The sequence below is a fragment of the Barbus barbus genome (genome assembly GCF_936440315.1).
Source record: "Barbus barbus genome assembly, chromosome: 34".
NCBI classification, from domain to species: Eukaryota; Metazoa; Chordata; class Actinopteri; order Cypriniformes; family Cyprinidae; genus Barbus; species Barbus barbus.
In genome coordinates this window covers 961,549-984,346 of record NC_136762.1, presented here as the reverse complement: position 1 = coordinate 984,346, position 22,798 = coordinate 961,549, and the positions used below count along the sequence as shown (strand labels likewise).

Here is a 22,798-nt window from a genome sequence, read left to right as displayed (position 1 = left end):
GTATTTTCTAATAATATTACCAAGAGGCAAAATGTATATTGAAAATAGCAGAGGACCTAGGACAGATCCTTGTGGTACTCCATACTTTACTGGTGATAATTGAGATGACTCGCCATTTAAATGAACAAAGTGGTAGCGATCGGACAGGAAGGATCTAAACCATCTTAAAGCCTGTCCTTGAATACCAGTATAGTTTTGTAATCGATCTATGAGTATGTCATGGTCTATAGTGTCGAACGCAGCACTAAGATCAAGTAATACTAGCAATGAGATGCAGCCTTGGTCTGAAGCAAGAAGCAAGTCATTTGTAATTTTAACAAGTGCAGTTTCTGTGCTATGGTGAGGCCTGAAACCTGACTGAAATTCTTCATAGAGATCATGTTTTTTCAAGAAGGAGCACAATTGAGCAGACACAACTTTTTCTAAGATTTTAGACATAAACGGAAGATTTGAAATGGGTCTGTAATTTGCCAGTTCATTAGAATCTAGTTGTGGTTTCTTAATAAGAGGCTTAATAGCCGCCAGCTTGAATGGTTTTGGGACGTGACCTAAAGATAACGATGAGTTAATAATATTGAGAAGCGGTTCTTCTGCTACAGGTAACAACTCTTTCAGTAGTTTAGTGGGTACAGGATCTAATAAACATGTTGTTGGTTTAGATGCACTGATAAGTTTATTTAGCTCTTCCTGTCCTATAGTTGTAAAGCACTGCAGTTTTTCTTTGGGTGCGATGAATGAAGCTGAAATACTAGACGCAGTAGAATCTACATTTGATATTGTATTTCTGATGTTATCTATTTTATCAGTAAAGAAATTCATAAAGTCATTACTATTAAACCGTGAGGGAATATTTAGATCGGGCGGTGTCTGTTTATTTGTTAATCTAGCCACTGTGCTAAATAAGAACCTTGGATTGTTTTGGTTATTATCTATGAGTTTGTGGATATGCTCTGCCCTGGCAGCTTTTAGAGCCTGTCTGTAGCTGGACATACTGTTTCTCCACGCAATTCTAAAAACTTCTAATTTAGTTTTTCTCCATTTGCGCTCAATATTACGAGTTTCCTTCTTGAGAGAATGGGTATAACTGTTGTACCATGGCGCAGTACGTTTTTCTCTAACCTTTTTCAATTTGAGGGGGGCAACAGCTTCTAATGTATTAGAGAAGATAGTGCCCATGTTGCTTGTCATTTCGTCTAGTTCATGCGTATTTATGGGTACACAGAGCAGTTGAGATAAATCAGGCAATACAGACAAACTATATTGTCTGTTTCGTGAGTTATGTAGATGACATTCAAAGTCAGCCAATCTCTTTCAGTGTATTTCTGAGTGTCTTTTTGACTCAGGCTTTTCACTCCTAGTCAAATGTCAAACTCCAGTTGAGATCTGGTTTAGTTCAGTGATGAAGACTACACCAGTACATCAACAAATTAAGCTCTGTTCATTACTGCTGAGTTTAGTGTGTCATTTCTGTACCGGATTCAAATCATCAATGTCCTTTCCAGTGCAGCATCCTGTATAGTTCAACTATATATTTTATAACATAAAATGTTTTTTTAAATATTAAACTTTTTTTCATTATTCATTCGTCAAACTGCAGTACTATTTAAGTGATCTTCAAACCAGTGTTTCGTTTTTGGGTCATTTTGGACCCAAGTATGTATGGAGTACATTAATGTCAAAAATACTTTTATCAAATTTCTATGAAGTTATTGATGTCAAAAACTTTTGTAAAATATATTTAGCCTATTCATCATATCTCACAGACTTTTTGGACTGATTTTATTTTTTGATGAAAATGAATATGGTCCTCTGTTGACGAACCATTGCAATGTGAAAAAATGTATCACTTTTTTCATCTGAAAGTAAAAAAAAAATTATTTTAGTTTAAAAACATTTCAGAGTAATATTTATGCTTGTTAAGAATAAATATGTAGGTTTCATAAATTTGGACTTAATGTTTTGTAAATTTTGGACATAAATTTGAACTATTGTGAGTTATAAATTCAAAGGAATTTAAATAATTTCCATTTCACTCCAATCGGATTAATTCTCAGATTATATGTCATTTTAAATTTCATACAATGATATATTTAAATAACATTTCCCATCAATATTGAAAAAAATATATATGTATTTTGCATCATAGTTTTTTTGTTTGTTTTTTGGTGATATTCATGTGTTATTTATAATATCAAAAATGCTCTCTTTTTATTTTAAAAAAGGGTAAGTGCAATAATAACATAACTTTAGTTTTAAATATTAACAACATTTTTGAGAAGGTGCTGATGAGATACTATATGGTTTTAGTTTAAAAATATTAAGTTAAGACTTAATAATGACTCTTTGGGTCCAGACTGACCCAGAATGCGAAAATAGTCTACAGGTTATGAATGCATGAAGAGGGTTAAGATAAAACTTAGTTTCTGATTTTTGGAGCCCATTTTATGTGCACATAAAACCCCAAATCCTAAAATTCAGGTAATTTCTGAACTGCACATGAATCTTGTAGCCGATCCCATCACTTTGTCAGAGATGTCTTGGGTGTTGTGGGGTTTGTTGCTGTATTTTTCGGTGGTTTTGTTGAGTGTCATGGCGGGACAAACGCTCCGATAGCGTGATCAAAGTCTGCGACTGTTGCTCTTTTGAAAGCCAGAAGGATGTGCTTTAGACGGAGATGTTTGCTAAGCTTTGATTTGTGTGAGACTGTTTGCACTCTTAACCCAGCGACGGCCACCACCCAGATCTGTCCATTCACGTGGACAATGACCCGCCATGAAGAGCAGCCCTTGTTGACCGTTCCGATCGAGCGACACAAGGCCTCAGTCAAGAATAAAGAGCGCAGAAGTGAGGGAGCGAGGTGAAAGGGCTCTGGAGAGGGGGATTAGCACTCGTTTAGGGCTGGGATTATTCTGGAGTGGATGGGAACTCCTCATATCAAGGCTTTAACATCCATTCATGCCATTGCATGAGGTTCAGCATATTTTAATAATGCAAAGAGATTTCGCCGCTGTTATGTTAGTTAACGTTAATTAAGCTGTTAAAAATGGTCATTAATTTGCCTCACTCTACAGCATCTTCTGTAAAAAAAAAAAAAACTTTTTACAGAATCATTTTTACTAAAGCATCTTGCAATCTTCTGTTTATTAATGATTTATTATGCATTTGTCTGTTGGAGTTGAATTCTAAATAAGATCCTCATTGTTTTGTGCAAGACAAATAAATTGGGATTGGACTGGAATTGCAAAAATATCAGCTTTGTTATTGATGAGTTAAATATTTAAGAAATTTAATGTTCGTTGTCTTTAATTTAGTTCATTAAATTTAAGTGTTTTGTTTTTATTAATTTTTTTGTGTAAATTTATCCATTTAAGTTGAGTTTTGTCTCAAATAAATACTGATTGGATTGTAAAAATAAATATTATCTGATAGTAAGACATTTAAAGATAATTCACATTTTTATTATTTTAATGAAATGAATGTAGAATGTTGATAATTTTTTTAATTTGATATTTTTAGTGGACTTAGCATTATAAATTATAATTATGCATTAGTTATAATCCATTTATTACCTGTTAACCACTTTTTGAATGTAATTTCTTTAAATTATTATATAAAATCCAAAAAAATACCTTTTTAATTTGTATATGAAATATTATATATATATATGTGTGTGTGTGTGTGTATGTGTGTGTGTGTATGTATATAGTATATATTTGTTTTACTCTAATACAAAGAGAAAATCAAATCCATAAATCTAAACAAGTTATGTTCCAAATTTCAGAATCAGAATGAGCTTTATTGCCAGCTATTATTTAGTGACAGTAGCTCCACAGTGCGACAGAATGACAGCAACAGGACAGGACACAGATAATAATAAAAAAATAATAATAATGTACAAATATACAAAAATGGACAATGTGCCAAATAGCACAAACACAATATACAAAATAGACAATTCAGTATGTACAGGTATGTTAGATGCAATTTGAGGTTGATATCACAAAAAATGAGCTTTCAGTCAGATTTAGTTTGAGAGCAGTACCAAACGCTTCCACTAGATGACATTTTCTTCCCATTAATTTCCATTGCAGTCATTTTTGGCCGCGATCAGTCCAGGACCATTCAATCTTTTCAAATGTCCATGATTTTTTGTGTGTGTGTGTGTGTGTGGTGTGTGTGTGTGTGCGTGTGTGTTCACATAGCGAGCGCCAAAACCTTTACCAAGTTTTGCACCATTCCATCGAAGGAAAAGAATTCTACAAAGCCAAAATATAAAATTATTCAGTCAAAAATGATAAATACTGATTGACTATTAATATATGTAAAGATAATGCTCTTATCAGTGTAGTTAGTTTTCAATTCAGTTCTATCTTTTAGAATGTCTTCTGGTTTTATTAATTGTTTTTAGTGTAAATGTATCTAAGATCCTCAAGGTTTTGTGCCAGATTAATATTGATCGGATATCATATAATGTTTGCAATCATGTGTTAGTTAAATATGTAAAGATAATACCCAATTCAGTGTAGTTAGTTTTGTTGTGTAACTAGTGTAACTAATTGTTTAACTAGTTAAAGTCATGAGCAGTGTGTGGTTTGGTAAAGTATCTTCACTGGCACTTGAACACAGATGCACTTTGACCTTTGCTCGTACCACCTGTCAGATACAGAGACACAGGACTGGACAGCTGGACGCGGCTCCAGGTGTGTGTGTGTGTGTGAGCAGAAGGAAGTCTCCTGTCTGAGGTGTTTTGTAAACACTGGTTCAGGTGTGTGTCCGTATGTTCACTGTGATCTCCTCGTGTTTTGAGCGACAGAGCATCTGTGTGCAGCAATGTCTTGTTTAAATGAATCCTGACTGTTTTAAACATAATAACTCTGTTCTGATATAGCGTTATAACTTTTAACATTCGTGTTTTCGACAAACATTTGTTTTCTTGAGTTTTTTTTATTTTACGTTTCTAATATCCGTTTTGGTAATGGAGAACAGTTGTAATCATGAATGTTAAACTGCTTTGTAAAACATGTTCATTATTCAAATAATGTGATGCAAAAAAAATCTTAATATTGAGCAGTTGTTATTTAAAAAATGTGCTGCAACAATTTGTCATATATTTAATAATCATCGTTATGCAAACAATATATGCTGCCACAATTTTGAATAATCTAAAAAAAATCTTAATCATTACTCAAATAATAATTTTCTAATTATTGACTATTAAGAAATGCGACTCAGTAATTTTCTAAATATTGAACAATCATTCAAATAATGTGGAGCAATCATTTTCTAAATATTTAACAATTGCTCAACTTTGTGTAGATGAGTTAAAGGGGTCATGAACTTTTATTTTGTACTGTTCTCTGAGGTCCACTTATAATGTTATCAAGTTTTTACATCAAAAAACAAAGTAATAAGCTATTTTCTGCCGTGTTTTTATCATCAGAACGCTCTGTTTGAATAGGCGAGGTGGATTGTAGACTCGGAAGTAAACGTATAAATACATATCAATCGAACTGTTTAACAGACAAAGCAATAGTGATCACATAATAATAACAGTTACTCACACTTGTGTTCATCTTTTAGTTTCAGTCTTTCTGAAAATACCACGTCAAATTGTGCTTTGTTTGTAAACGAATCTGCGGTAAAATGAAGTGAAGACTAAGTTCTTACTGACGTGGTCTGGAACTAAAAATAAAGTTCATTCACTCTTACCTAACGTTGGGATCAGAAGGAAGACAATGCAATCGGGATGTAATGATATTATCAATACCGTGATATAGCGATAGCAAAACTGTCTGGATATTATCGTGGTCACATGATGATATGAAACGATAGGTCTTTTAGGCAAAAAGTGTAGTTTTTAAAATATATTCAAACTTCTTATTCTAACATAAAAGGTCTTTAAAGTTGTGTTTTTGGCTGTTATGTTTTGGCACAGTATCTGTCAAACGAACTAAAACCGAAAGCACAATATGCTTAATCTCTTCATCAAGTCGGAGTGTTTCAAAGTGAAACGCACACTTCGTTCAGACAAACGTCTTCCTAAAACAGCAGTGTGAATGTAATTTAGACTGAGACAGTATATCACAAATAAAAAGAGGGTTGAGTCCCTTTAAAGTTCAGCTACAAGTCAATTCAGTGACTTTTTTCTGATTAGTTTTCTTAGTAAAGGAACATGGGTTGGAGCTCTTAATTTTGACTTTCAAAGTGCACTAGATAGAATAATTTAACTTTAAAATGTTCAAAATGTAATTTTCTTTTCCAATTCTTCATTAGTTTTTTTAATTTTGGCAATTAATATCGTATCATGGACTTCATATCGTGATATTATCGTGCCGTGAGATTTTGATGTCGTATCCCTACAACGCAAACACTGTTTTTCTAAAGCTTGTCACTGCACCGCGTCTGGTTTCTGCATAGACCTGCATGTTGGCCTCTCTTGTAAACAATACATTCGCGAATCGGTGGGCGGGGCTAAACAGACAGTGATGTAGAATCGGTGGGCGGGGCTAAACAAACGGTGGGCGGGGCTAAACAGACAGTGATGTAGAATAGGTGGGCGGGCCTAAACAGACAGTAATGTAGAATCGGTGGGCGGGGCTAAACAGACAGTAATGTAGAATCGGTGGGCAGGGCTAAACAGACAGTAATGTAGAATCGGTGGGCGGGGCTAAACAGACAGTAATGTAGAATCGGTGGGCGGGGCTAAACAGACAGTGATGTAGAATCGGTGGGCGGGGCTAAGCAGACAGTAACGTAGAATCGGTGGGCGGGGCTAAACAGACAGTAATGTAGAATCGGTGGGCAGGGCTAAACAGACAGTGATGTAGAATCGGTGGGCGGGGCTAAGCAGACAGTGATGTCGATCTTCTTCTGCGGAGGCGGTGCTTATCCACTTTAAGCAACAGCTGCGAATGGAACGGCTACGATGACCAGAAGTAAGCTATTACACCGCTGTTGCCGAGAACGTAAAAATCACTAAGCAACCATAAACAAGACGGTGCAATGCAGTATTCAGTCATTTATTGAAATATTATGAGAAGGATGTTTAGGCAATACTTACATTGTTTGCTTCACATCATCTCTAGTCTGAGATGTTGTTACTAACAGCAGACATATCTTTGTACAAATGGAAAAATCGTTAAAATCAGTTTCATTTTAAAACATATCAACACAGATTGAATAAAAGACTAATGGTAGAATCATATAATGATGCAATTACAATGGTACATACCATAAAACGTAACATTTACCAACCTAAATTGTCACGTTGTAACGACTACGGCAAACCAGCTGTTCTCCCGTAGTAAACGGTTACAGTAGAACCTCATTAAGTCGCAGTTAAATGCTGTTGCCGTTCCATCAGTGGCTGTTGTTTAAAGTCCCTATTGACATCACAGAGTGCCACATTCCACAAGTTGCTGTTTTGACAGACTGCCTTCAATATAAGCTGTTTTTAGACCAAAAACAAAGTTTTGAGTTCTGAAACTTACAGGATGATTTTTATAGTACAATGACCTCTTATTTGTCAAAATATCAAGGGAATTTTAGTTTCTCAGTTCATAACCCCTTTAAAAATGAGTTGTTTGATTTAATTGTGTGTGCAGCATTCTGGAGTCTCTTGCTTTAGTTTGATAAATTAAATTGAATTTTATTTTTAGTTTATGAATGCGTTTATACAGAATAGCATGTGGAATAATGACATGCATCTGACTAGTAGAGAAATCTGCAGGTTTCTTGAGCTCTGTTGAGATCTTTGGAGTCTCAGCACACACGGATATGTTTGAGTTTGTGCTTTGCTCAGGGTCACTACTCTTTGCTCTCACACACATGCTCTGTTTTCCTTAAACTCACATCTCATAGATAAACATACTGACCCTGAGAACATCACACACACGTATGATGCAGCTCAGAGCATCAGCTGCATTCTGTGGATCCAGACACATTTAAAGTACCTTGATGTCCAGATTTAAGCATTGTGCTTGTGTGTGTGTGTGTGTGTGTGTGGTGGTCAGAATGCTGTTTGTTTTGACGCTGCACTAACTCTTTTTGGGAGTGTGTGTTCCGTTCACTCAAGTGTTCTGGAATCCCGGACCGCTCCGGGCCAGCAGTGTCTCCATGGCAACGCTGGCCCCTCCCACCACACACTTGCCCTGCCCACAGGTGGAATTATCCATTTGTCTGTCAAAATACTGACTAACTGTTCAATTACACAGTGAAGAGTTTCTGTCTGTATGTCGGGTGGATGTTTATTGATCAGTTTTCATGCTCATTGTTAAACACTTATTCAAAAAATATGCTGCCATAATTTTTTAAATATTGAATAATCATTGATCAAATATTGTCTTGCAGTAATTTTTAAAATTTTGAATACTCATCATTTAAATAATGTGACCCAATAATTAAATTAAATAATCATTACTCAAATAATGTGATGCAATAATATTCAAAGTATTTGATAATCATTATTAAAATATGCTGCAATAATTTTCTAAATATTGAATAATCCTTATTCAAATAAAGTGTGTCTCTGTGTGTGTGTGTGTGTTCAAGTTTATTTGTGTAGCGCTTTTTACGATACAAATCGTTGCAAAGCAGCTCTACAGGAATTTAAGTTTCCACAATATATTCATACATTGCAGAACCTTAATATATTTAACTTATGGCAAAATTTGTTAATTCTGTATGTTGTCTGAGCGTTGGCATCCTCTGAGGTCCTCTGAGGGGTTGGCATCATCTTTTCTCAGGTGTTCGGTCGTCTCAGATCATTTAAGGGTTGGATCCAGACTGAAGCTTCTGTCATTCCTAATTACCACGGGATGTTAATCAACAGAGAAACAAATAGAGACATAATTAGCGTAGCTGCTGTTCCATCTAAGCAAACATGATTTGTTCAACCCAAGCTAAAGAATAATAATAATAATGTAGATTTGATCAGATATAACTACAGTACAAGATTATAAGATGCATTATGTGAATGCTTGGCTAAAGAGATGTGTCTTTAATCTAGATTTAAACAGAGAGAGTGTGTCTGAACCCCGAACGTTATCAGGAAGGCTATTCCAGAGTTTGGGAGCCAAATGTGAAAAAGCTCTACCTCCTTTAGTGGACTTTGCTATCCTAGGTACTACCAAAAGTCCAGAGTTTTGCGACCTTAGGGAGCGGGTTGGATTGTAGCATGGTAGAAGACAAGTTAGGTGCGCAGGAGCTAAACCATTTAGGGCCTTATAGGCAAGTAATAATAATTTGTAAATGATACGGAACTGAATAGGTAGCCAGTGCAGAGACTGTAAAATTGGGGTAATATGATCATATTTTCTTGATCTGGTAAGAACTCTAGCCGCTGCATTTTGGACTATCTGTAGCTTGTTTATTGAAGATGCAGGACAAGCAGCTAGCAGTGCATTACAATAGTCCAGTCTAGAGGTCATGAATGCATGAACTAGCTTTTCTGCATCAGAAACAGGGAGCATGTTTCGAAGCTTGGCAATGTTTCTAAGATGGAAGATGCTGTTTTTGTAACATGGGAAATATGATTTTCAAAGGACAAGTTGCTGTCTAATATAACACCCAGATTTTTGACTTTAGAGGACGTGACAGTGCATCCGTCTAGTTGTAGATTATAATCCACGAGATTCTGTGTACTGTTTTTTGGTCCAATAAGTAATATCTCTGTCTTATCTGAATTTAATAGGAGGAAATTATTGGCCATCCAATCTTTTACATTTTTTACACGATCTATTAGCTTAGATAGTTGAGAAGTTTCATCTGGTCTTGTTGAGATATATAGTTGAGCATCATCAGCATAACAATGAAAACTAATCCCATATTTTCTAATAATATTACCAAGAGGCAACATGTATATTGAAAATAGCACAGGACCTAGGACTGATCCTTGTGGTACTCCATACTTTACTGGTGATAATTGAGATGACTCCCCATTTAAATGAACAAAGTGGTAGGGATCGGACAGGTAGGATCTAAACCATCTTAAAGCCTGTCCTTGAATACCAGTATAGTTTTGTAATCGATCTATGAGTATGTCATGGTCTATAGTGTCGAACGCAGCACTAAGATCAAGTAATACTAGCAATGAGATGCAGCCTTGGTCTGAAGCAAGAAGTAAGTCATTTGTAATTTTAACAAGTGCAGTTTCTGTGCTATGGTGAGGCCTGAAACCTGACTGAAATTCTTCATAGAGATCATTTTTTTGCAAGAAGGAGCACAATTGAGCAGACACAACTTTTTCTAAGATTTTAGACATAAACAGAAGATTTGAAATGGGTCTGTAATTTGCCAGTTCATTAGAATCTAGTTGTGGTTTCTTAATAAGAGGCTTAATAACCGCCAGCTTGAATGGTTTTGGGACGTGACCTAAAGATAACGATGAGTTAATAATATTGAGAAGCGGTTCTTCTGCTACAGGTAACAACTCTTTCAGTAGTTTAGTGGGTACAGGATCTAATAAACACGTTGTTGGTTTAGATGCACTGATAAGTTTATTTAGCTCTTCCTGTCCTATAGTTGTAAAGCACTGCAGTTTTTCTTTGGGTGATGAATGAAGCTGAAATACTAGACGCAGTAGAATCTACATTTGATATTGTATTTCTGATGTTATCTATTTTATCAGTAAAGAAATTCATAAAGTCATGACTATTAAACTGTGAGGGAATATTTAGATCGGGTGGTGTCTGTTTATTTGTTAATCTAGCCACTGTGCTAAATAAGAGCCTTGGATTGTTTTGGTTATTATCTATGAGTTTGTGGATATGCTCTGCCCTGGCAGCTTTTAGAGCCTGTCTATAGCTGGACATACTGTTTCTCCACGCAATCCTAAAAACTTCTAATTTAGTTTTTCTCCATTTGCGCTCAAGATTACGAGTTTCTTTCTTGAGAGAATGGGTATAACTGTTGTATCATGGCACAGTACGTTTTTCTCTAACCTTTTTCAATTTGAGGGGGGCAACAGCTTCTAATGTGTTAGAGAAGTGCCCATGTCGCTAGTCATTTCGTCTAGTTCATGTGTATTTATGGGTACACAGAGCAGTTGAGATAAATCAGGCAGGTTATTTGTGAATCTGTCTTTGGTGGCTGGAACAATAGTTCTGCCCGGATGATAATGCAGAGCCATATAATTAATATCAGTAATAGGCAGCATGCACGATACCAGGAAATGATCAGTAACATCATCACTTTGAGGTACGATATCTATATCCGTAAGATCAATTCCATGCGATATAATTAAATCTAGCGTATGATTAAAACGATGAGTGGGCCCGGTGACGTTTTGCTTGACTCCAAAAGAGTTTATTAGGTCAGTAAACGCAAGTCCTAACGCATCATTTGTATTTGTGTTAAAATCTCCGACAATTAGCAGTTTATCAACATTAACTAGTAGATCTGAGAGGAAATCTGCAAATTCTTTTAGGAAATCTGTATATGGCCCTGGCGGTCTATACACAGTAGCCAGAGCAAGAGATAGGAGAGATTTCTTTTGCATATCTAACAGTGTAACATTAAGCAGAAGTATTTCGAATGAGTTAAACCTCCTGTATCCTGTTTTCTGAGTAACATTGAGAATATCAATGTGTGTGTGTGTGTGTGTGTGTATGTGTGTGTGTCTCGGTGTGTGTGTGTGTCTCTGTGTGTGTGTGTGAGGTGTGTGTGTGTGTGTGTGTGTGTGTGTGTCTGTGTGTGTGTGTGTGTGTGTGTCCGTGTGTGTGTGAGGTGTCTCTGTTACTGAAGCGTGTGTTTTATTGGGCAGTGTGGTGAAGGTGCTGCTGGAGGCCGGTGCTGATCTGAACCTGGGCGATGACTTCAACAGCGTGTATGAAACGGCTCGAGAGAAGGGCGTTCACTCGTTAGAGGGTGAGACACGCATCTACATGTGCTTCATCATCACCATCATCATCATCATCCTCGTTCTTATTTATAAACCCATTCACACACACTTGTGAACACAGCAGGAGTAGGTATTATTACACAGATCAATTTTAACACGCTCATTTTGTGCTGTTTGCATATCGGCACTCGATTTATTTTTTGTAAGTGTTTTCCATCTCTCACACACACACGCACACACACACAGACGTGTGTCATATCTGGCTGCTGTATGTATATTACTCACATTTGTTTTGTTGGCAGTTTTTTGGTCTTGAAGGAGCATCTTTCCCTGAAGCACCATGATGAATGTGTGTGTGTATGTGTGTGTGGAATATGAGAATATTCCAGCAGACTGTGTGTGTGTGTGTGTGTGATGGATCGCCAGGCTCTGCTCGTCTGACGGTTTATTGGGTTTTGTTGTGATTATCTGGCTCTTAGACATTAGTTACCCGTGACGATCCGCCTGACAGCAGCCCAGAGAGAAAATATGTTTCTGCACACAGACAGGAGAAAAACACTGTTGCTGCTTTATGATTTATTTGCGCGTGTCTGCGCTGAGAATAATTGTGCGCTTTATATGAGCGCTTTTACATGCGTTTGTTCTTAATTCGAGCGGTTTGTCTTGTTTTAAGAACACCGTTGAACATCGTCAGCCTCTTCTCCTTCATTCTTACCGTCTCAGTCTCTGTGTCTCCGTTTCAGTGCATTTTCTATGAAAAAACTACATTTGTATTGCTGAAACGGTGCAAAATAAATCACATAAAAATAACATGAAAATAGCTCAAATGGAGTAAATGAGGAGCATTAAAGAGCCTGTGAAATCAGTTTGTTTCCTGTCAAAATAGGAAGGGAAGGAAAATCTTTTACACCACAGTCGTGAACATGATTTACTTTATGAATGTCTTTGAGTACAGCATGATATTATGATATATTCAGTCATTTTTCCCAGAAGAGGACTCTACAAATGTTAAATGTGTTTATTTGCAGAAAGATTTTAAAAAATGTAATAACAAATAAAAATATTTATAAATAATAAAAATGTTTATAATAGAATATTTATAAAATTATGAGCTCAAAGATAAAAACTTGAAAAAAAAATAATTAAAATGATTGTAAAATAGTGGATAAAACTGGAATTTAACAGTCAGGAAAACATATATAGATGTTACTGTCATGAATTATGCTATTATATTTAATTAAAATAAACATGAATTACAGAATTAACAATCAGCTACATTTATTTTAAACGTAAATGGGTATTATATTAATTAGAATTTTAGTCTGCTTTTTATTGTCTGAGATGTGTGTAGTTTCTTCACATGTGTGATAATATTGCACACACACACACACACTTATATGCCAGTTTTCATTAGTATATTTAGCATATTTCAGCTCATAAATACAGACTTGATCTAAAATACACAAAACCTTCATTCAGATTTCATGAGCTCTTAAACATAATTTTTTTTTAAAATGTCAGAAGACTATTTTGCATAAAATTAACAATCAGCAAAAATGTAATATACATTTAAATGAATTATTTAGTAACATGAATTACTCACTTAGATGTCTTTGTCACTCGGTCTAGTTTTATTATTGCCTTTTTTTGTTGTAATTTCTTTGAGTGATAAGAGTTGAGTATTTTAAGTGTCTGAAATCGATTATTTTTGTCATCTTTCATGAGTATATTTGTGCTCAAATACAGACTTGATCTAAAAGACACGAAACTCACATTCTGCATTCATGAGCTCTTTAACATAAAGTAAATTCTGGCATTAAAAAAGTTACTTTTTGGCATTAAATAGGAAATCAGCTATTTAATTTAAATAGCATTTTATATTAATTACTAACATGAATTTTGCAATTAACCCATTTAATCCCACTGGTCAAAATTGTGACTGTAAAAAAGGTTTTCATTTATAAAGCTCTAAAAACCATACTGACTGAAGTTTTAGTGCACTTCCTGCAAAAATGGAAAAAATAAAGGGTCTCAATGAAATATGTGCAGTGTCACATGATTAGTGCAGATTGTCACATGACCAGAGCAGTTTATTTCCTGTTTGCACCTTGAGAAGATGATGACTGCATCAAAGCTCCAAAACAAAAGGCTAGTAAAGTATGTTAACACAAAGATATGACAGATTTTTGATACTCATTATCTTTAAGGTGTCTAGTATTAATATATGAATTCACAATTATTATATTTTGTTGAGTGTGGTCATAGAGTGAGTAAACATGTTGATGGTCACAATAGTGACTGCTGGGATAACAGCGAACATACGTATACAATAGAAATATAGTTGCAGTTGTTAGTGAAAATTGCACTAAAATGTTGCAGTGACAAAATATTGCACTAAATTAAAAGTTCAAATGTTATAAACAAGTTACAATATTGATGTTGCAATAGTGATAGCACTAATATAACAATTTGATGATATATGTTACAATAAAGTAACAATTTTGAAATGCGTTGATGGTTGTATTTTTTGTATTTTATCTCTGTGTTCCTATCAGTGTTGTATAAGGGGTTTTACAATAGTAACCCTAGAATGTGATGAAACAGAGTTTAAAATAGCTGGGCTGAGATATATAAAAAATTTGATGACTGCAGAAATATGTTTATTTAGTATACACAATTGTAACCGACCATAGAACACCATTTTTCACACACTTTTCCAAAAAAATAATTATTGATTATTTCAAATGGTTACTAATGACACATCATCTGGATATTTTCAAGTCTGTATTAGTGCTATCACTATTGCAACATCAATATTGTAACTTGTTTATAACATTTGAACTTTTAATTTAGTGCAAAAAATGTGGGATGAAATGGGTTAAAAGTCTGAGATTTTTTTCCGTGTTATTGTTGACTTTGATAGGGTTTGCTGAACTCACAAAGCGTCTAGAATCAGCTGTTATTCAGCGTGCAGTGTTTGTTTGTGTGTGTGTGTGTGTGTGTATGAGTATGAGTGTGTGTCAGTATTTGTGATCTTGTTGAATTGTCTCTGTCAGTGCTGGTGAGCCGCGAGGACGAGTTCAGCAATCGTCTCAGCAGCCGCGCTTCTTTCCGAGGCTGTTCTGCTCTGCATTACGCCGCGCTGGCCGATGACCTGCGGAGTGTCCGAATGCTGCTGGACGCAGGTGAGCTCACACACACACACACACACAAACACTCACTCACTCACACACAAACACTCACTCACTCACACACAAACACTCACTCACTCACACACAAACACTCACTCACTCACACACAAACTCACTCACACACAAACACACACACACAAACACTCACTCACTCACTCACACACAAACACTCACTCACTCACACACAAACACTCACTCACTCACTCACTCGCACACAAACACTCACTCACTCACTCACTCACTCACTCACTCACACACACACAAACACTCACTCACTCACTCACTCACTCACTCACTCACTCGCACACAAACACTCACTCACTCACTCACTCGCACACAAACACTCACTCACTCACTCACTCACTCACTCACTCACTCACACACACACAAACACTCACTCACTCACTCACTCGCACACAAACACTCACTCACTCGCACACAAACACTCACTCACTCACACACACAAACACTCACTCACTCACTCACACACACAAACACTCACTCACTCACTCGCACACAAACACTCACTCACTCACTCACTCGCACACAAACACTCACTCACTCACTCACTCACTCACTCACACACACACAAACACTCACTCACTCACTCGCACACAAACACTCACTCACTCACTCACACACACACACACAAACACTCACTCACTCACTCACTCACTCACTCACTCACACACACACAAACACTCACTCACTCACTCGCACACAAACACTCACTCACTCACTCACTCACACACACACAAACACTCACTCACTCACTCACTCACTCACTCACACACACACACACACAAACACTCACTCACTCACTCACTCACTCACTCGCACACACACAAACACTCACTCACTCACTCACTCACTCACACACACACACACACACACACACACAAACACTCACTCACTCACTCACTCACTCACTCACACACAAACATTTACATTTAGTCATTTGGCAGACGCTTTTATCCAAAGAATACAAAAAGCGATTAATCTTGAAGAGGCAGTCAGATAGAGGAAGTGCTCGTAACACCAAGTCTCAGTCATTGTTCAAATAAGTACAAGCTAGTAAGCGGAGAGAAAGATAGAGGGAAAGAGGTTTTTTTTTTGTTTTTTTTTGTTTTTTTGAGTTTAGGATGAAGTCAAGTACTGCCGAAAGAGATGAGTTTTCAGTTGCTGCTTGAAGATTGCCAGGGATCTGGCGTTCCGGATAGGGGTGGGAAGATTATTCCACCAGCCAGGAATGGTGAACGAGAATGTTCTGGAGAGTGATTTTGAGCCTCTCTGTGATGGTACCACAAGGCGTCGCTCACTAGCAGATCTCAGACTTCTGGAGGGGATGTAGATTCGTAATAGTGAGTGGAAGTAGGAGGGTGCTGAGCCTGTGGTAGTTCTGTATGCAAGCATCAGTGACTTGAACTGGATGCGAGCTGCCACTGGTAGCCAGTGCAAGGAGATGAAGAGAGGTGTAACATGCGCTCTTTTGGGCTCGTTGAAGATCAGTCGTGCCGCTGCATTCTGAATCATTTGTAGAGGTTTGATTGTGTACTCACTCAGACACACACACACACACACACACACATACTCACTCACTTACACACACACACATGCTCCACAGAGACGGCCTTGATGGAGAGCTGATCTGAGAGTTTTCAAATGTGAATGGCATCAGAAAAATCATGAGAAAAATACTTATTGTGGTATGCGTTGTATTAGGGCCAATAGACGATGCCATCATCCATCGCTAATGGCTAACAGATATCACGATGTTGAGCCGTTGATATTTGTCAGTGGTGCTTAGTATCTGCAAATCATTCGCCATTGTCCTATCAGTCATCTCTCCTAACTCTGTTCATGTGGTAAGTGTGGTTAGTAACTTTCATGTGCTGTAATGTAACGGGCACCCGCTAGCTAGCGGCTAATGTCCCTTTAGTGGCTCCGTAGAACGCGTTATTTGTTTTCCGTGCCTTTCTGCATACGGGTTCACGCTTCGGGCACACCCCTAACCCCGCCCCCCGATGTCATCGTCCTTCACTACGTTTCACTGGAGACATCTTCCGATGCCAATTTGGTAGACATCGCCCAACCCTACATTGTATATGACAATTTAGAAATTATTGTTTTAATAATGTAGAAGCTGAGTATTTAACTCATTTTGCAAAAAAAAAAATTGGCCTTGATAGTGCACCTCGAAATTCAGTATATTAGGGTAAAAATTTATTTATATATATATATATATATATATATATATATACACTAATAGTCAAGTTTTTTTAAAGAATTCTCTTCTGCTCACCAATCCTGCATTTATTTGATCCAAAATACAGCAAAAACAGGACAATTTTGAAATATTTTTACTATTTAAAATAACTAATTTCTATTTGAATAAAACTGTAATATATTTCTGTGATCTGCAGCTGTATTTCCAGCATCATTACTCCAATCATTTAGAAATACAAGACAAAAACTCATACACCATCAGTCAAAAGCATCCTTGCTAAATAAAAATATTAATTTCTATAATTAATTTACCAAAATTATACTGACTCCAAGCTTTGGAATGGTATAGTGTATAATATTACAAAAGCTTATTATTTCAGATAAACGCTGATCTCTAGATCTTTCTATTCATCAAAGAATCCTGAAATAATTAACTGTTTTGAAAATGAATAATAATAATCATAAATGTTTGTTGAGCAGTAAATCAGTATATTATTATGATTTCTGAAGATCATGTGACACTGAAGAATATAGTTTAGCAGTTTTACATTTTAGACACAATACTGTGTTTTTGCTCTATTTCACCAACAAAAATAGCGAGGGACAAAGTGGTGTTTTCGTGAATGAATCAGTGTTTTTAAATGACTCAGTGATTCAGTGATCCATTCGTAAAGAGTCACTTGCCTGGTTTCTGAATGAATCGGTTGAATGAATGATTCAGTGACTCACTCTTTAACACATTAAAAGTGAACTCAAAAAAAGATTTCTTTAAATAAAATGAATGTACAGCGTACAATTAAAAATGAGCAATTAGCAAAAAAAATTAATTAATTATATTATAAATTATTAATAAAATGGTAATAAATTATATTTATTACTAACATGATTTCAGTGACTCACATTGCTAATTCGTATAATTTATTTTAATTTATTTTAAATATTTAATATTTTAAATGTAAATAAATTATATTCATTAGTAACATGAATTCAATGACTCACATTTGACTAAATTTATATTTATTTAAAATAAGTTTTAAAATATTTATTATTATAATTATTTTATTTAATACTATTATTTTATTTTATATTCAGTTTTATTTTAAATACTTATTTATATTTAATATTTTTATATATATTTATATTTAAGTGTATTTTAAATTTAAATAAATTGTATTAATTAGTAACATAAATTCAATGACTCTGTTTATGTTACTAAATAACATAATTTATTCATTCATGAAATATTGTAATTTCATTAAAAAAAAAACATTTCATATTTCAATATTAAAAATATTATTTACACTGCAATTACAATATATAATATTGTAAGTGGATTTTATTGGCACTGTTTTAATGTCATTATTATTCTAATTGAGTTTATTGATTAAATGTAAGCATTTGACATAAAAGATGATGCCTACATCTAATAAGGTTAGAAAAAATGCCCTTATGATTGTAAGAAATTACTTTTCTTCCTCATATCTTGTGATCCAAGTAATCAGCTGCACATTTTCACCTGCTGGAGCAGAAAACAGGTGAAAATCCCCGAGTGTTTGTGACAAGCGTCTGTGTTTGGCTAATATAGAGCAGCTCTTCCTGTTAGCCTGAGGCCATTCAGCTTGACCTTTGACCTCTGGAGTAACGACGCTGTGGCTTATGTGACCTGCACATGAGAGGTGACAGGAAAAGGTGTGTGTGATTTACATGAGTGTGTTATTATAGCTGCAGGGCACACACACACACACTGTCTCCCCGTCTCTGTCTGATGTGCGATTGCTCTCGCACACTCACACACACACACACACACACACATACACTCCCTCCCTCCCTCACACACACACACACACACACACACACACACACACTCCCTCACACACACACACACTCCCTCCCTCACACACACACACACACATACACACATACACTCCCTCCCTCACACACACACACACACTCCCTCCCACACACACACACACATACACACACTCCCTCACACACACACCTACACACATACACTCCCTCCCTCACACACACACATACACACACTCCCTCCCTCACACACACACACATACACACACTCCCTCCCTCACACACACACACACACACTCACACACACACACACACTCACACACACACACACATACACACACTCCCTCCCTCACACACACACACATACACACACTCCCTCCCTCACACACACACACATACACACACTCACACACTCACACACACACATACACACTCCCTCCCTCACACACACACACACACACACTCCCTCCCTCACACACACACACACACACATACACGCACTCCCTCCCTCACACACACACACACACACACATACACTCCCTCCCTCACACACACACACTCCCTCCCTCACACACACACACACTCCCTCCCTCACACACACACACACTCACACAGTCTGTGTCTCTGTCTCTGTGCAGTCACACACTCACTTTAAGCATCAACACTTTCTATAAATCACGGATGTTTTTGGGAGCAGATACATTTTTAGATTAAAGTGACAGAAACGACCCAAACAAAGAACAAAATCGCTCGTTTTGATGCCGAGAAATTGCATTACGCTGTGGAGCGCATTACCCAGAAGTCTTAGTGGAAGCAGGCCACGCCCCCTCAGACAGAGCAGCGCCGCGCGTCCCGCCGAGGAGCATCTATCAGGCCGATGACATCATCAGTGTGAGACAGACTAATGCGATGAGAACGAGCCGAGCGTCTGTCTGTGTGCTGAACCTACATAGACAGCATTTAACATGAAATCAGAACCGACTCTCAATTCATATAGCTGCACTTATTCTGAACGTTTCATTTGTTATTCTACAGAAACATAATGTTGGTCTTTGCAAACTTTCTTTTAAATGTAATGACTTGTTTCTCCTCCATGATTAACATGAGCAGTTATACCCAGAGTATTTTTATGCTGGAGTATTATTTAATATTGTGCAGTATGCTAAAGAGCGCGTGCTTCTCGTAAGCAGTGAGGGTTCATGATGCTGAAGATAGAAGACAGCCAATCAACCTAATGGCCTTTATAACCTGTGCTGTTCTTAAATCATTATGTATAATAATAATAATAATATAAATTATTAATATATAATATACAATTAATAATTATATATATAATTATATAAAATGCATTCTTAAAATAAATTATATGAATCATAATGCATAATTAGAATAAATTAAAATATAATAAATAGATTATTTATATTTTAGATTATTAATTATATTCATTTATATGCATATAAAATTGTAACATTCTGTTATTAAAATAAAATATATGAATATAATAAATTATAAAAAAAATTATTCTAATAAACTATATATATATTAGTGCTGTCAAACGATTAATGACATCCAAAATAAAAGTTTTTTTACATTATATATGTGTGCATGCTATATATATTTATTATGTATATATAAATACACACACATACAGCATATATTTTAAAAACATTTCCATGTATTTTCATGTATATATTTATATTTATATTCATATAATTGATGATATATATATATATATATATATATATATGTATATGTATATGTATATATATATATATGTATATGTATAATCATATATACATTTTAAATGTATAATCATAACATTTTTCTTAAATATATACATAAGAAATATACACAGTACACACATATATTATGTAAACAAACTTTTATTTTGGATGTCATTAATCGTTTGACAGCATTTATATTTATATATATATATGTGTATATGTGTGTGTGTGTATTACTGCTCAACAAACAATTCTGATTATTATCAATGTTGAAAACAATTAATATTTTTGTGGAAACCGTGGTACATTGTATTTTTCAGGATTCACAGATGAATAGAAAGTTCAAAAGAACAGCATTTATTTGAAATAGAAATCTTTACTGTCACTTTTTAATCGATTTAATGTGTCCTTGATAAATGAAAGCATTAATTGTTTACTAATAATCGGCCGTGTGTGTGTTATGCAGCACGTGCACAGATCTACCAGTCGAGTCTCCTCATGAACCATTTTTCTTTATAAGTATTTTTTCAAACTTCCGAGGGCATTTTTCATCAGTTTTGCGCTCTAAGTCTACTGGAGTTCAGAACACACACCTGCGGGCAGGTGAGCGGCTTTATTTCCCTCATGAGCGACCGGTCAGTGTGAGTCTCCATCTATCACTGCTTTCCTGAAGGTGTGAGGGCTCTGAGCTCTGACCACAGCCCCAGTAGAGCTCACCCTGCCTGGGGACGGAGCGAGCGAGACGCCCCTGACTCCCAGCGGTGAACTCTGACCCCGGGGGTCAAACACCGCCACCAGCTGCAGCGAGTGTGTGTGTGTGTGTGTGTGTGTGTGAAACCCTGCACCGTGAGCCCGTCGGGAACAGTGTGTGATATTAGACGACTAAATGATGCTATTTATTATGTCGCTACGAGAGACTCGCTGCGGAGGAGAGATGAGCTCGTCTTGTATTTCTTTATTAGTTTTCCAGTTTCTATTTGTCCGCTATCGATTGAGATTTGTTAGACGGACACGTTTAAGGTTTTATCAATAATCCGGGCGATTACCCACAATGCCCGGGGACTCGGCAGCTCCAGTGTACGGATATTGATTCTGCGTTTGCGGATAAACTGTATTTTACAAGCGGGGAAGGAAGTGTTTGTTCCATGTCTAATTTAATGTGGGATGATGTTTTTATTTCTGTCTGTTTCTTTGTGTTAGAGTCGAGTGCTGAGACCGTGACCGTCATGTGACAGAGGGCGAGGTTTTACTGTAGCTTTTACCGCAAACGTGTCCCAAACACATCGAGACAAGAACCTGTTATTAAACCAAAGCAGAACAGAGTTGTTTACGGTCACAATTTGCTGTTTGCAAGTTGACTAAACTTTTAAAATTTTAAGTCAGCGGGGTTCTAATTTTTAAATACTAATTATTTTAAGTTGACTCAACAAATTATTTTTTTAATGCAGAATTCATAAAAGCACCTGAATATTTCCTGAACAACTTTGCATTTTTAACCAACTAAACGAAGTACATTTAAAGATAATATCTTAAAATAGATTAATGTAATATTATTTATTAAATATAAAATATATTGAATGTTCGTTTACTGATATATCCAGTTAAGTAAAGTTTGTCTGATTTGTTATTTATTTATGACATATACAACCTCTGTGGGAGAATTAGTTTTTATTTGTCTCCCTTTTTAATTTTAATATTTAATAATAATTTATTTTGTTAATTTTATATATTTCTTTTTTCACATAATAATCATGCTAAAAAATCTTTCTAGTTTAAACTGACCATATTATGAAATCTCTTAAAACAAATGTCAAGTTTTATGATCTTGTTTACATTTCCTGAAATATTTTGCAATTCTAGCTAAATAAGTGCATTTTAAGATTCTGCATAATATTTTGTTCTATTTAATATTATATTAAATATAATATAATAATTTATTCCATGTTTATGCAACAAATTGCTACTTTTACTTGATTATTATAGATTATAGAGGAACAAAGTTTGCATAATTT

The 22,798-nt window shown here is 35.8% G+C and overlaps 2 protein-coding genes across 2 annotated transcripts in view; one reads left to right on the top strand and one right to left on the bottom strand.

The window, feature by feature from the left end:
* The window catches only part of LOC306854576 (transmembrane O-methyltransferase homolog), a gene marked incomplete at its 5' end in the record, with an annotated part of 605,488 nt that overhangs the window by 461,239 nt on the left and 121,451 nt on the right, over positions 1-22,798 (bottom strand). The window lies entirely within an intron of this gene.
* Positions 1-22,798, top strand: part of LOC306854574 (mitochondrial disaggregase-like) — a 48,117-nt gene that overhangs the window by 7,091 nt on the left and 18,228 nt on the right. Inside the window, exons 4-5 of the mRNA XM_079392709.1 lie at positions 11,762-11,865; positions 14,896-15,024. Coding sequence (XP_079248835.1) covers positions 11,762-11,865; positions 14,896-15,024 — 233 coding nt within the window. The remainder of the gene's footprint in view (positions 1-11,761; positions 11,866-14,895; positions 15,025-22,798) is intronic.